Genomic DNA, 15,948 nt, shown 5'->3' on the forward strand with positions numbered 1-15,948 from the left:
GGAAGTCATTTGTTTTACAGAACATGTTAACTGACTGAAATGCAACAGGGCTCTTGAATATTGAGCTTGAGCAGCAGTAAAAAGAGCAGCTATGAAAGCGACCACTTGAGCTGAAGGATATTCCTGCAGCTCGGCGCCTCTCCTTCAGCAGACAGCTTTTTCATGGTCACCACAAACAAAGTCCTTTATACTGGAGATCAAGGGTCTAAATGAAACATATGTTCATATTAGCTCAGAGTGAAAGTGTTGCAACCTTTCACATGTTTACATTATTTATAGATTTTTATTGTGAAGATATATTACAGCCAATTGACCTGCTTGTTCTGTGTCACTGCTGCAGCTGTTTTCAAAAGCAAACAGCTGTAAAGACTGCTCACTACCTGCTGAACAGCAAACACACACATATTATCTGCTGAACCTAGTGGAGCATTTAGCAGCTAAAGAGGCAGATATATCCCTCAGGAGTTACACCAGAGAGTGAATATTGGACCCACAGTCATCAGGTGTCCAGAGACATGATATCACATGAATAATAATGTAGATGTGTTGATAGACGATAGATGATATTGTCAAAAAAGTGATTGCAGGTTGAATGATCTATTTAATATTGCATTCCCTTACTCACCACTAAAATGTGTTTTTATAGTCTTCATGTTCTATTCAAGTCTGTTTCATTACAGTTATGCATGGCCTTAAGGGAGGAATTATGAAAATGTGTTGTCTAGACTTAATAATAATGAACTTGACTTCATTTTAATTTGGTATCTTTTGAAAGGTTTGCATAATAATACATAATTGTCTTGAAACATTTTTACAATTCAAATGAATCAGTTTTAAATCTAGGAAAATGTGTTTTATCCAAAAATTAAAAAGTGCACTCAAAGATTGCAGATAAATGGAGACAAACCACAATTGTCTCCCAAACGTCGCCTCTCTGTTCATGGGACACTGAAGCGGCTGTCTATACTGATTCTGTCTGAGAATGTCAAAGCCTCGAGCTGCACAGGAGCAGACAAAGTCATCTGAAGGAAATGTAACTGACCCTTAAATCATTCATCATTTCACATCAGAAACCATAGGACATTCAAATGTGACGCACACAGCTGGGACCGGGACCATGGGAAACGTACCTCAAATATTAGTTTTAGCTTGTTCTAACAATGTGATCACATGATTCCTTCCTTCCTGCAGATCTGCTGTAAGCTAGCTTGCTAACGTACTGTAGATAACCTAGCCATTTTAAATATACTGACAAAACACTTACAATTATAAAACAGACTAACTCTGCCAACAGTGACACTTGTTTAACTGTATAATCTTCGAACATCAACAATCGCTCCAGACCCCGCTTTGTGCGTCCCTTTTTAGTGTCCCCGTTTACGTGGTGTTTTGAGCTTCGGCGTTTTTTCATTTCAGCGTTTGTTTTATACAGTGCTTTAAGTAAAACCCATTTGGCACATATGTTTTTTTTATATTTGACTTGTTTTTGAAAGTGCAGCTCATGTTTCTCCTCATGGAAATATTTTTGGGCATTACATCAGCCACCGTAAGATAAGAATGTACACAATAGAGGAACAAAGAGAACAGCAACATAGGAGTACATGCCATCTGAAACAATACAAAAAGAAACATGTAATGATAAAAAGCATTTGAAATAAATTGTAGTAATCAGGAGTCAGCAGTCAATGATAGTATAAAACAGTCAATACATATGTCAATAGTTTATTCCAAAAATGGTGAGTCATTGCACACACACACACACACACACACACACACACACACACACACACACACACACACACACACACACACACACACACACACACACACACACACACACACACACACACACACATACACACACACACACACACACACACACACACACACACAATCCCCCCAAGACCTGTGCCTGGAGGCCATAATAACAACAACCAGATAATTAAATCAAGTCTTGGGATAACATGCTGAGAAAATATTGTATAATTAGAAACTTTAATTTCAACAGAAAAGCAGCCATGGCCAATTTCACTGCATATGAAATAGGGCTTCAAAGATCATTTGCATAATTGATCATGTGGTCACTCTGGTGGAGCAAGGCACTAATTATATTTTAGGAATTATACTCAGAGGACGTCTTGGTTAAAAATGTACTTCTGCTTTGCAGCAAAATCAAAGCTTTCACTTTTCCTCTAGTGGGATGAGTTATTTCAAAGAGTCGCTTTCTCACTTAGATCTTGTGCTATTCAGCTTTGGAAATACTGAAGAATAAGCCACTTCAAAAACTGTATACACTGAGGCCAGTGGAGTATGACAATGTTACATTTTGTTAACAAGTTTCTATGTAATGTTGTGAGCACCGTAAATGGGATTGTTTTTACCTGTTGTAATGCACAGATATCTCATATCATAACACTTTCTGCATTGCCCTTGCCTATCTGGGTTTGTAATAACTTACTGCACATTTATTATTGGCACTGCGGCCAAAATTGTGATTGAAAGCCTCCAACGTGCAAAAAGACAGCTCCCAGTGCTGCATGCAGCTCACTGCTGCTGCGAAAAACATTATTGACTTGAAAACTGCTGGCTTGTCTCAGCCTTGAGCTTATTGTGTGTGTGTGTGTGTGTGTGTGTGTGTGTGTGTGTGTGTGTGTGTGTGTGTGTGTGTGTGTGTGTGTGTGTGTGTGTGTGTGTGGTGTGTGTGTGTTGTGTGGCTGTGTGTGGCTGTGTACATGTGGAAGCCCAGAGGAGAGGAGAGCCTCATTTCCCGGTGGCTTAGTGAGAAAAGAGTTCCTATTGGTGAATGATGCATACACCACCACATCCTCATGCGCCCTCTGAGGAGCGACCTCTGACCTTTGCTGCTATGACTACTTCCTGTTGAGAGAGGGCTAAAGATGAGTATGTGTGTGGGGATGAGGCAGGGGGCTGCTATATACAGTTTACACACACACATTCACACACAGCAGACCCTCCTGATACTGGTTCTTATCTCCCACACGAACAGTGGGTCGGTGGCTGTAAAAGGAAAAGCTCTTCCACTGTCCACAGTGCCCGCTGTGTCAATATTAGTTTTCAGTTTTATTGTTGATTTATATCGATTTATTGGCCATGCAATTGTCTCTATATCACTAAGTAAACATCCGTGTTGGATATCAGCAGCTTTTAATGCCATGACACATTCCCATGCAATTTGCTGCCTTCAGATTTGCGTATTCTCGTCACTCAAGGAGTTCACCTTTATTTGTACTGCTTTAACGCTGCATGTTAACTGATTAATCAACATAACATTCACATGCATCATTACATTACATGTCACTTGTTAGACGCTTTTATCCAAAGCGACTTACATACTCAATACTGTGGGCAATCCCCACAGGAGCAATTTGGGGTGAAGTGTCTCAGGGACACAACGACATGCTGACTGCAGTGGGGTTTGTACCCCCTGATCCGAACACCAATGCACAACCCAAAAAAATGAAATGGGTCAGTACCTGTAACCACAGCAATGCTATCACTGTACACACATATACCATATACACACCAAGCAGAACCAGAGCAACATCATTCAGTCTAAATATTGTCCAATATTCTTTTTGCTCTGTTTTTGGTCTCCACCAAGTATTAAAAGAAAATCTCTGCCTAATTTGCTATTAAATGCTTGCCTTTGTTCATCAGCTCATTTCTAACTTTGTCTTTCTTAACTTAAAGCAAAATTAGAGTGCCAGTTTTAGTGCTAGTTAGCATGCTAAACCAAGATAGTCGACATGGTAAACATGGGTTCCAACTTCTTTTTAACTGTGCAAACAAACAAACTTTAGCCCTAAACTTGTATCTACTTTTAAATTAGTTTACTTAACCAATAAAGCTGCTAGCATGGCTGTAAACTCTTGTTATTTGTTAATACCCGCATTATCTGGTAGACTATTTGTGGAACATAATTCCTTTTTAGATGCACATGTTTACACAGTATAACCCCTTACAGTATTTGTTTTTACTCTATTTGTATGTCTATCCTGTTCCCTGTTGTGACCTTCCTTGTTTTGGTGACCCAGTGACATCACTTTCCCCAAAGCATCATAAATTCTCATGTAACGTAATCAAAACAAAGATGTATCCGTCAGAGTTTATACAGCACGCCTTTTGTACTGTGTGTCAACTTTGCAGAGGGTCAGTGCAAGTCGCTGAGGATCTGTGTGTGTTTGACCCATGTGTGCCTCATGGTTCTGTCAGAAGTGTGTTACCATAACCTCTGCCAGCTCACACACACATTCTAGCACACACTCACGCAATAACACACGCACACACACACAAATGTGAATAGCCTGGAGTTTAGTTTATCATGTGGCAGGATACACTCAGCTGTAGTCAGACAGGGCAAGGTCAAAATGACGTTTTTATTTAGATTTGTGCTAGATTGCATCAGAAAATACATCTGAAAAAAAAATACGTCATCAAAGATGGTGGTTTTTCAGAGTTGTAACAGAAACTAAAATAATGAATGTGGACAAATTGTAGTTTCAGGTTATTTTCTGCAGTGATATTTTGTTGGTGGCCTAGTCTGAATAGAATTTCATTCTAAATCCTGCCTCAGCTGTTTTCAGTGTATTAATATGAGTACAATCTGTTTTGAGACTGCTCTTAACATACTGCAACATACAGTATACATTCAGTATACCAGCCACATAAGCAGTTGTAATCCAATCCCTTTTCCACACAATATAGTCTCCCTAATATCCTGTTCTAAATGATGATTATGACTTAAGCATTTCAAGCCTGTAGATCCTATATTTCTGCCTGTGGCTTCCTGACAAAAAGTCACACTTCAGACAATACCATATTTAAGTAAATAAGCTGCAGCAAACTGTCCATTTATTTACTTTCTTAAAGCCACCATTTTGTTCTGGTCTTTAAAAATCATTTGGCATTCATCTCCAAATGTATTGGATAATATTTACTTAGTATATATTTATTTATGAGCAAAACAAATGTGATTACGTTTTAAAATTGTCCTTAAAAGATGACAACGAAACAGAACTGAACTCAGACTGAATTACAACAGTCATTAACCTGTCCTTAACAAAGCTAACCTAACTGACTATGTAAAATATATACTGGCTGGAAAAACAAAGAGCCGTGAGGGATGAACAAAACACAACACATTATCTACAAATAAACAGTCACACCTTAATGCAAAATTCAATTGTGTTTATTAGATGTCTGTAACCAGGAAGTTAACTAAATTAAAGTAAAGGTGAGCGTGAATGAAAATGATAACATCCAGTATTTGTCGGCAGTTGTGGCTTTGGGGCAGGCAGGAAATATTTCATTTATTGGGGATTATTTCTAGCGGTAGATTAATCCACATTCTGTGTTGTAGTGAGTATATTTGTGGCAGCAGGATAAGTATGTGTATGTGTGTTCATGGTTTTGAATTCAAAATAGGAAGGAGCATGTTATGTGTGCCTCTTTCATGTGTTTTTAATAGGCGATGGAGCCTATTGCACATGGCAGGTTGAGGGCATGTGGGTATATTAAAATACAACTATTTGTCATTTTTTCTCTTGGTTTGGACAATATAAACCAAATAACAGAGACCCGTAGTCTCTAGATGCAACATGCAGCAAGCAAAATTCTTAATGTGTTTTAAAGTGTGAGGTGACATTTTTGCAGGAACTTGCCTAGCAGTATATTGAAGGGCTTTATAACCCACTGTTTGACAAGAACAACAACATATATCATTTAATACAGTTGGGAATTCAAACACAAATAGACATATATGTGTATATGTGAAATAAATATTCCATGAACAACATCTTTCAGCTGGACAAGCACATATTTGTTGCATGTACTGTAGCTCCCTGTTGTCAATGACAGTCAATGGTGTAACATTGAAAGTGTGAACATGTGTGTTGCCCTGGAGTGCATCAGTCCAGTGAACCATGAGGCAAATATACTGTACTATACGGAGAAAGAATAGCATGAAGTCCTCTGACGACCATGGACTATGTTATCTGCCCCTTTAACATGATGGCTGGAGTTTTTTGTAACCGCAAATCAGTTCTGCACAAATGAAGATGTTACACTTTACAAGAATAGAAAAGATAGATTATGTGATACAGTAGTTTCATAATCTTTCAAACCTCAGGGGGGCACAGGATTAAAGCATGGAAAAACATGGAAAATACACATCCATACCATCTTCTCCCAATACTTACAAGTACTACAAGTAATATTAGATGTAGATATTAGAAGTAGAAAGTTCCACTAGTTTGGTCCAACCAGTGTTTCTTTCAGTATATTGAAATGTTTTTTGGCAGCATCATGAGAACAACGTCATTGTTCAATTTATAGACAAAAAAGGATCAGGCCTTCAGATAACTTAAAGGTCCCATGTCATGGCCATTTCTACTGATCATAATTCCATTGTTGAGGTCTACTAGAATAGATTTACATTGTTCAATGTTCCAAAATCACATTGGTTTTCTCATACAGCATATCTGTATAGTACTGTATGTGTATTCACTCTCTGTCCTACACACCTTGTTGGAGCTCCTGCAAGGAGAAAAAAAAACGTTTTTTTTTCAATATTCTTTTTTCCAATATTTTTTTTGTTATATTTTTCATTAGTTTTACCAAAATAACTAATTTAATTGTATTTAAAATAACATTTCCAAAGAAATAAATCCTTCGAATCTGCCTGTTCAGTTTCTGTTTGAATGTGAAGGGTTAAATTAAAGAAGCTCGTCTCTGCGAGTTGCTGTGAAGATAGGAGCTGATTGGTGGTCCAGCTATGAATTCACAGAGGGCCCGCTATAGTAACTCAATGAGAGAGTAATGTCAAATGACAGTACAGTTGACCAATCATATCTTCCCTCTAAATGGGTGGGCTTTATTTTCGCACTTTATGACAAGTTCTGCCCGCTGTGAAGTTTATGCATGTGTATAGAGTGGTGCAGTGACGCGTCCTAAAACCCGGAAGTAAGCTGCGCTCGGGTTCCCTCGACAAAAAAGCAATGGGATTTCTCCATAGGATTTTGGAAAATAGCTTGAAATAAGGTCTGTGGAAAACGAACCTGTTAGATAAATGCACGTTTTGTTCAGCCGGATAATATCCACATGTCTACCCTACTTTTATAATTTTCTAATCATAAATCTAATCGATAGATTTATGATAGATAGATTTATGATTAGCATAAGTTCGTTCATGATGGCTCATGTCAGTGATAGTGATGACATCGTTGCGAAATTATTAACCGAGTCATTTTCAAGATTGAGTTACAATGATAAATTGATGAGAAAAGATAAGGCTGAGTGAGTGTGTGTGTGTGTGTGTGTGTGTGTGTGTGTGTGTGTGTGTGTGTGTGTGTGTGTGTGTGTGTGTGTGTGTGTGTGTGTGTGTGTGTGTGTGTGTGTGTGTGTGTGTGTGTGTGTGTGAGAAAAGATAAGGCTGAGTGAGTGTGTGTGTGTGCGGAGCTCCGCGGATTGGTCCATTGGACCAATTGGTCACAAGACCCGGAAGGAAACAATGGAAAAAGAGAAATGTCCAACGAGGCGTTCTGGGGCAGCATAGACACGTCTTTTCTGTGTTAGAGTTTTACTCGCTACAGGGTGTACTTTGAGGGTTTGTGACTTTGCAGACCGTTTACATGCAGAAAAAGCTACATAACACACAAGGGGACGGGTAATAACCAGAAAAGCATGACATGGGACCTTTGAAGGGGACCTATTATGCAAAATCCACTTTTCATGTCTCTTCTACATCAACATGTGTCCCCTCTGTGTAAAGAGATTCTGAAAATTTCAGGAAAAAAGATTCGCTCTCTTTTTGTCCTGACCCATTTATATAAAAACCTGTCTGAAAATGAGCTGATCAGATTTTGGCCACTTTATGATTATTAGCCATTAACCAACCAAGGTAACCCCCCCCCACACACACACACACCTTATCACCTGAATCTCCTCCTAGAGCACCATTGTGTTCTTTTTAACCAAATATCTCTCAGAGGGGCGTGGGGAGGGGCTCCTTATTTTCATCTAAAGTAACAGACAGAGAATCAGCACTTTTGAAACAGGGCTGAAACAGAGGGGATTATGGGATGCTGCAATGATCTATTTGGTATATCGAGCAAAACACTTCAGAGACATGTTTTGTACATATCTGACACCTATAATATATTGATGAAAATCAGTATAATAGGGGACCTTTAACTAAGTTATTAATATTTTTAAGGATGTGTTTAGGAGCATTTCCCGTAAGCAAGCATGTTTTGTCATGACTGTAATATATCTGAGGACAACAGGCAGAGGTGGGAGTAAGTCCTACATGTGCAAGTCATGAGCAAGTCTCAAGTCTTGACCTACAAGTATCAAGCAAGTCCCAAGTCACTGTGGTGAGAGTCAAGCAAGTCAAGTCAAGTCAAGTCATATAAAATTCTGATGAATAAGCCCAGGTTCCGCATTTAAATCAGTTAAAAGACAGTGGTTATGAAAATGGATTTAACCCACACTATGATCTTCATTACATACACAGTTAATCATTTGAAATGTAATTTAGACCGATGACAATCATATTAGATTCATATTAACCCTAGAACTGCAGACAATATAGCTAGGACTCAGTCAAAAAGTCTGTTCAAAAAGGCAGAATTCCAGGTAAGAAAATCATATACTGTATGGCATTTGCCATTACACATATTTAATTTAAATGTATGTTAACACTAGAACCGCCAACAGCATCAGCACCTACATAGATATCATTTTCAAATCATTTAATTTGTTCCTCTTCATAATTTCCTTATAAACTAAGTAGGACGATTTAAAACTCACTTAATTGGGTTAATTTTGAAATTGCTTCAGTTTATCATCATAACAGATCAAAAAGTTCATATTCATTTTACAATAAATCAAGGAATGATGCACTTCTACAAACAAAAACAACATAATTAAAACATTTAAAACAAACTACTAAAAGTAGATGAACTACATTATTCAAAAGTTTACAGTAACTTCTGATAACACAGGGGAAATAAACGAGGCATCTCTTTTCCTCTCTCTCTCTCCCTCAGCCCGTCAGTATCAGGGTTAGTACAAATGAATCCCTTGGCGGTTCTAGTGTTAATTTACCGTTTTGTCTTCTCTTTGCAATGCTTAATCGATTTGAAACCAAGTCTAACGTAGCTTAAACTTAACGTTAGCTTTCTAGCTAACACAACACATTCACGCACCTTTCTCTGTGGGGTTTTTTGTAGTGACGAATGAAGTTGGATGTTGTGGTGGTCGTGTCACTGATCTTTATGCTGCAGACCCTGCATACCGCTGTTCTCTTCTTATTAGCGTCATCGACAACATAATCCTTGAATCCAAACTTCACTATTTGTGAAGTAACGCTAGCCGCTGCCATGTTAACTGACACTCCTGCCGTCTAGTGGGTTGCCAGGTTTGCGCGCATGGCGCTATAATCACCCAATCACGTTTCTCGAAAAAACTAAACGTAATATCTCACTACAAAAACAAACGCAAATATTTAATTTTAAACAGACAAGTCCTTTCAAGTCATCTGTCTCAAGCTTAAGTCAAGTCTCAAGTCATGAATACCAAGTCAAAGTCAAGTCAAGTCTTTTATCAATATTAGTCAAGCAAGTCTCAAGTCAAAAAATATGCGACTCGAGTCTGACTCGAGTCAAGTCATGTGACTCGAGTCCCCACCTCTGACAACAGGTATCAACAGGTTCCCATGCAATGCTAACCAAGCTATGCAACACAACTGCCTCTAAAGAACAATAAGGATATTGTTTCATTCTTCACTTGAAACATGTTTGTGAGTGGTTCAAGGAAGTTTTGCTCGAAAGTGAATTTTTGGTGGTGATCGCAGATATTGCTTTGGTGTGACAGAAAATATTTGACCACAGTAAAAACAATGGAGAGATTGTTGACCTTGTTGTATTTGAACTTTGTCCTTCTTTTTAAATTAGATGTTTATATCTAAATAAATCTAGTAATTTCCCTCTTTGCCTGTCTTTCTTCTAGCCAATGAAAAATATGTATGCGGATGACGGCTCTTCTCTGTCTTCACGACTTGGCCCATACTTCTCTGACGGGCGGCGCCGGGTGGACTACGTGCTGGCATACCAAATCCAAAAGCCTGCCAGCATCCGGCGCCAGTCCTCCAGGTTCGGAGATAATAACTTCATCCGACGGATCCGGCGCAGCCTGAGCATGAGAAGCAGCCGTGCCCCCCTGCAGCCAAAAGAAGACCCTGAGATCGCCGCCCAGGATCAACGGACTGACTACCATGAGGATGACAAGCGCTTCCGGAGGGAGGAGTTTGAGGAAAACCTCCTGGAGACGGGGCTGGAGCTGGAAAAGGACGAAGCGGTGAGATATAAATGTGATTTGACCTGTCTTTCAAGGTTTCAGTTGTAGCACTATACCTTTGCATTTTACAACATTAACATTGGCAATACTTGAAATTGTTAGTCCTATTTGAAACTGACTCCAGGCAAGTCATCCTGAGCATAACGTTGTTATCCAGGTAGATTAGCAAGATTGCCCTTGGATAGCAGTGTTGCAGTTAAACATGGTAAAATAAGAAATACAAGATCAAACCTTTTTTTGTATCTAACATAAACCTCTTTGTCTGCTTAGTTTACAAAGTATATTATTTGTTTTTTCTCCTGGGAAATGGAATTGAGTGAGAGTAATAGATCTGAAATACATTTCCATTATTTCTTCTTATAAGTCTCAAGATGGACTACCTGCTATAAAATAGCTATTATACGCTCTTTCTTCAGCAACATGTAGGATCAAAGTAAGTCCAAAGTGTCAGCCATTGACAAAGCATTGAGTGTACTAGTCCCTACGTGGTCTGAATTAATATGTCTGCAGGAGTGTGTGATTTTGTGCACAGTATGTAACATTAGGTGCTCAGTGTGTAACATCATTGTTTTTAACAGGTATGTGTGTACAAAAGCATATGATGATAATAAAATAGAGGAACTAAAGAAATACAAATAAAATCTGAAAAAACAGGAACAATAATCATATTACTAAAAGAGGACAGAATATTATGGGTCACTGAGTGTTCAACAACACTAAGAGGCTGTGCTTGAGCTGGTATAATAAACAATGTTCACCAGGAGGATTTAGCTTGTAAGTGGGCAAACATTTGCTAATTAGCATTTAACACAAAGTACAACTGATATTTGACAAGAGGGAAATCGTTGACCCGTTTCTGGCACGAGAAGTAATGTCAGAGGACTGAATACTTTCAAACATATTGTGCAAAACTGTGAGAAGTAGCAGAGAAAGAAAATACATTTTGCCTTTGATTCCAGCGCATATTATGTAAGCAAGTCTGTTTTTGATTGGCTCTAGCATAAAACTTAATAGGGGCTTTCACACCGGAGTACTTTTACCCGTACTTTTCCCTTTTAGTTCCGATAGTGCCTGGAATTTTGCGTTCACACCAAAAAGAGAACTTAGTTCAGAGAACTTTTACCCCCATTTTTAGTTCCTGGGGAGAAAAAAGTACCAATTTCTATTGGCTGGGCGAATTGCAAACCACGTCCCGTAAAACTCTGAAAAGTGTTGTGAAGCCGCCATTGTATTTGCTGGCATTAGCATTATTAACATTAGCATTAGCCCGGCGCTCCAACGGAGAGAGAATAACTTATGGCAACACAAAAAAAAACATTGGAGCGGTGGAGTGATGAGGAGGTGTCGGTGTTCTGGCGATTTACAACTCCGGGGACTTCCGGCTGGGGACTTCGGGTGGCAGTATACGCCGTGAAGTGGTTTGCGGCCTGCCAGTAAACCCAAAGCAGAAGAAGAAGAAGTGACGTCAGCGGCTTCATTTGCGTAATCTTCCCTCAGGGACTTATTCCGGTGTGAACGCGATCTGTACTTAGTTCCATGGGGGTACTAAGTGCTGGCACTAAGTGCTGGCACTAAGTGCTGGGCACTAAGTACGGCAAAGTACTTGGTGTGAAAGCGGCTTATGAGACAAATTATGTTGTTGCCTTTATAACTTCAAAGGAAAGGCTTATTTTAGGCAATGTAGTTCTTCTGAGTATATGCTTACATTTTAAATACTGATCAAATTGGTTTACATTGTATTAAGGGTAGAACAGACTGATCTATTGACACTCTTTTTAATTTAATCCCCGTCTTTAAAACTGACTCCAGAGAATTACTCTGGTGTTTATTTATACATCTTATCTTATCTAAACGTGGATGTTTGGTCGGCTATATTGTTAGAAGCTCTTGTGTCACTACTGAGTATTTGCTACGTGAGTGGACCCATGAACACAGGGACTATGTTTTCATTAACAGTGAACCAGAGCTATTTGTCATCTCCTCGTCCGTTTTCTGTAGAAAAGCTAAATGGGGGGAAATTGACTCTTAGCACAGTGAATCATCCAATAAAAACTGCACGAACAAACCTGTGACATAATGTAGCTTGATATTTAACATATTTAAAATAAAAATAAAAGCTTTTAGCAACTCACAGTGTCAGGAGATGTCACTCTAAATGGTTTGAAATGTTTGGGCAAACTTTGGAGAAGGTGAACTATTGAGGACGATGAAGGCAGGAGTGTGCCTATAGATCATATTCTGTAGGCTGATCCATGATGGCAGCCTGATGATAGATATAATTAGGTTTCCTTTTTCAAGTCCATGGTTTTCATATATCTTGCCTTTGGGTTTTTATCACAAAATAATATTGCCACTTTTGAAGGAAACTAAAATCATAAAGCTGTGTTTATATTTTGCCCATTTAGTTTAAGTGTTGGTGGTGTTAGGTTTGTTCATGTGGACTAGCATCTACTAAGAAAGGTATAATCCAATGTGGAAGTGCCCTAAACCTGCATGTTGTTTCTTAATTGATTTATTATGGTCTGTTAAGGTCCCAAATGCTAGTTTCAAGTCTTACGACATTATGTACATTTTGTAAATATGGTTTCTTTGAAAGTGAAAAATACGTTAAAGCATAGGCTTTAGGTCTTGGCTAACTTGTGATTGACAGATCCATTCAGCCCAATGTTGAATGGCTACATAATTTGAGCTTTCACGGCCAAAATAGTGGTTTTGTATTTGTTTAGCTGCCTACCTTTCACCACTGCATGGCTGCTGCATATTCTTTTGATGACAAATCTGGTTACGTGGACATTAACTCAAGTCTGGCTTGAAGGTGTCAGATACAGCACTAAGCAAGAATTGAACTACTCCTTAAAAAGTGCAGCTATGTTCTAAAAAACATTGTTGCATTCTGAAAAATAAATAAAATAACATATGTCTCTTATTGACTTGAGTATATCAACCACAATTCTGTATTCTGTTTTTAATAAACAAACATACAAACCCAATGAACATTGCCGGATCCTTCCAGCTGCAGCAACCTTATTTCACCACGGATTTACTCTATCAGTCATTAGCTGTCAGCTCACAAACAGAAAATATTGATTTTATATTTAAATAACTGGAAAATCTCAGTGATGTATACCGTTAGTCAGCTAGTTGGAATTTGGTGGTTATGTATTTCTGTATCCAGACAGGTCAGTGTGCCGAGCTGAAGTGTGTGAAGTGAGTCTGGCAGTGTGTGAGTGGTTTTACATAACAGCAGGCCTAGAGGCTGCAGAAACATTCCCATATGCAGCAATAAAGATGTGAGTTTTTTTTTGCAGAAATAGCTGCAGAGGCTTTTTCTTGGACTATACAAGTAGAGATTTCAGAACAACAACTTTCTGTTCTGCCAGCTTGTTTGTTCTGATATGTCAACAAAATATGCATTATTTATAGATGTAGTTTTAGAAAATAATGAATTGTCCCAATTGTATTTATTCCGTTTATTTCTCAGGGACATTGCATATTCATGAACATGACTGTGAATATGTTATTTACAGTTCAAAGTGGGTGCAAACAGAATATTATTTTAATATCCAAACTGTGTTTGTATTTCAGACTAAGATCTCTGGAATTGGCTTCTTGAAGATCCATGCTCCTTGGAACGTTCTGTGTCGTGAGGCTGAGTTCATGAAGCTCAAGATGCCAACCAAGAAGGTACTCCACCCATCAGTCAATCGCCAATTTGTCAAATGCATATTTCCGGTAGCTTTTTCTTGTCATTAGGCTAATTGAACTGGTTCCCAGAGCTGCACTGCTTTGTGACAAGAGTGAAGACAAATGTTTCCTGTTCTGAGGCCAATTTGCGGTGACAGCTCAAACAAGCCTTGTAATGTTAATTTGATAGAAATCCAACAGGATTGCTAAATGCATAAATAACCAGTGGAAATGTGTTTAATTCCATATTGTATCATGTTTTCGGTATTTATAATAGTAGTGTGTGTGGCAAGAATCTCACTACATCTACCTTATCATGAATTCATCAAAATGAGAGGTTTTGTAAATTGGAACAAAACACAAAAATACGAACCACATTGTCTGAAAATTGTGCATTTCTGTAGATAAATACCAGATTAAAACCTCAGCAGTCAGGATTTTAGGTTCAAAGGCTATCCTATTCTTCAATTAGACATATCTAATGGTTCCAACTAAGTCAAGAGCTCTTCATTTAGTAAAGGTGTCCTGCAAGGGCCTAGTTTTGGTCCCATTCTGTTCACTAATTACATGCACACAATATTTTGTCCTAATCTGGCCATTGTAAACATAGTCTGGTTTTGAATCATTTTTATCCTATAACATTTTAAGCTTTTGAAAAAAATTCTGATGTCAATATGACCACCTTTTTTAAGTATATGCAGTGAAATAACATGCAGTCCTCTGATTTCCAGCTAAATGTAGTTATTTGACCTCCCCTGCAGGTTTACGAGGTGAAACAAGGCAGTAATCTGGTGGAGAAGATCCGACTGTTCATCCACAAAGTCACAGCTCCCCTCCACCCCAAAGTGGACGCCAACCGGCAACAAAGCACCAAGTCCCTCTCTCACCCCTTCTCCAGAGAGAAGCAGCATCTGTGAGTCACATCTCTGGGGACTTTCTGTCTGTAATCTTTCTAACACATGTAGCTTTGTGCATCTTTGCTATGCTATGTCCATGCTAAAAAGATTTAACACATGTGATGCACACTTTCTGACAGAATGTTTACAGGACACTTATACATTGATGCAACCTCATGAATGCACTTATTTTACAATGGAAGTTGTGAGGTATATTGGACGATTGCCATCATAGTAAAATGTACCTTGTTATCAGTCTATCCACCAGCAAAGAAATAGGCACAAAGGGAACAAAGCCTTTGCCATAGATTGATACACTTAAAATGTGTATTTTTTTTTAACATGAGGTGTTTTTGACAGCTAGTGTTAGGAGTAGAACTGATATAGATAGTTTAGATAGGCCTAAACCAAAAGTAAAACAAAAAGAATATAATTAAATGTCCTGCAAATGGTCTCATGACATCTCTATTTACTGTGGATTGTTAACTTAAAATGCTAAGATGTTTCTGAACATGAAATTGATTTTTACATCAGCATTTCAGTCCATTCCAAATCTAGTACACTGGATCGACACAATATAACTCTGCAACAACATATTGACCATTGCATCAGCCCAGTTAGCGACTAGCTGGTGAACAGAGTGGTGCATTTAGCAGCTAAATAAACATTATTTTCTCAGGACTTGTTGAAGAGCAAGAGTTAAGAAAGTAAATATTGGACCTACATTTGTCGCGTGGACACATCTTGATGTGAATGCTAGTGTTGCCTGGTGTGTTATGGATGAGGCAACTATTCACTTATACAGTAGTCTGTATCACCTCCACATGTAGCTCACACCTCTGTTCTCAACTTTGAAAAGTGGAAGAGCCTGAAAGTGCTGATACACAACTTTGAAATATCTATAGTTACAGTAGTTGGCTAAAGGATTCAATGTTATCCAGGTTGCTGAAGAAACCGTTATCTTTTACATGGGTGTAAACACTATTGTATA

General features: G+C 38.5%; 1 protein-coding gene across 3 annotated transcripts in view; it reads left to right on the top strand.

Annotated features, from left to right (window-relative positions):
- ano1a (anoctamin 1, calcium activated chloride channel a) overlaps window positions 1-15,948 on the top strand; it is a 77,395-nt gene that overhangs the window by 13,782 nt on the left and 47,665 nt on the right. For all 3 annotated transcript variants that reach the window (XM_034140937.1, XM_034140936.1, XM_034140938.1), the window contains 3 exons: window positions 10,030-10,377; window positions 13,963-14,061; window positions 14,823-14,974. In XM_034140937.1, coding sequence (XP_033996828.1) covers window positions 10,030-10,377; window positions 13,963-14,061; window positions 14,823-14,974 — 599 coding nt within the window. The remainder of the gene's footprint in view (window positions 1-10,029; window positions 10,378-13,962; window positions 14,062-14,822; window positions 14,975-15,948) is intronic.

This window comes from Trematomus bernacchii, unplaced genomic scaffold (genome assembly GCF_902827165.1).
Source record: "Trematomus bernacchii unplaced genomic scaffold, fTreBer1.1, whole genome shotgun sequence".
Classification (NCBI taxonomy): domain Eukaryota; kingdom Metazoa; phylum Chordata; class Actinopteri; order Perciformes; family Nototheniidae; genus Trematomus; species Trematomus bernacchii.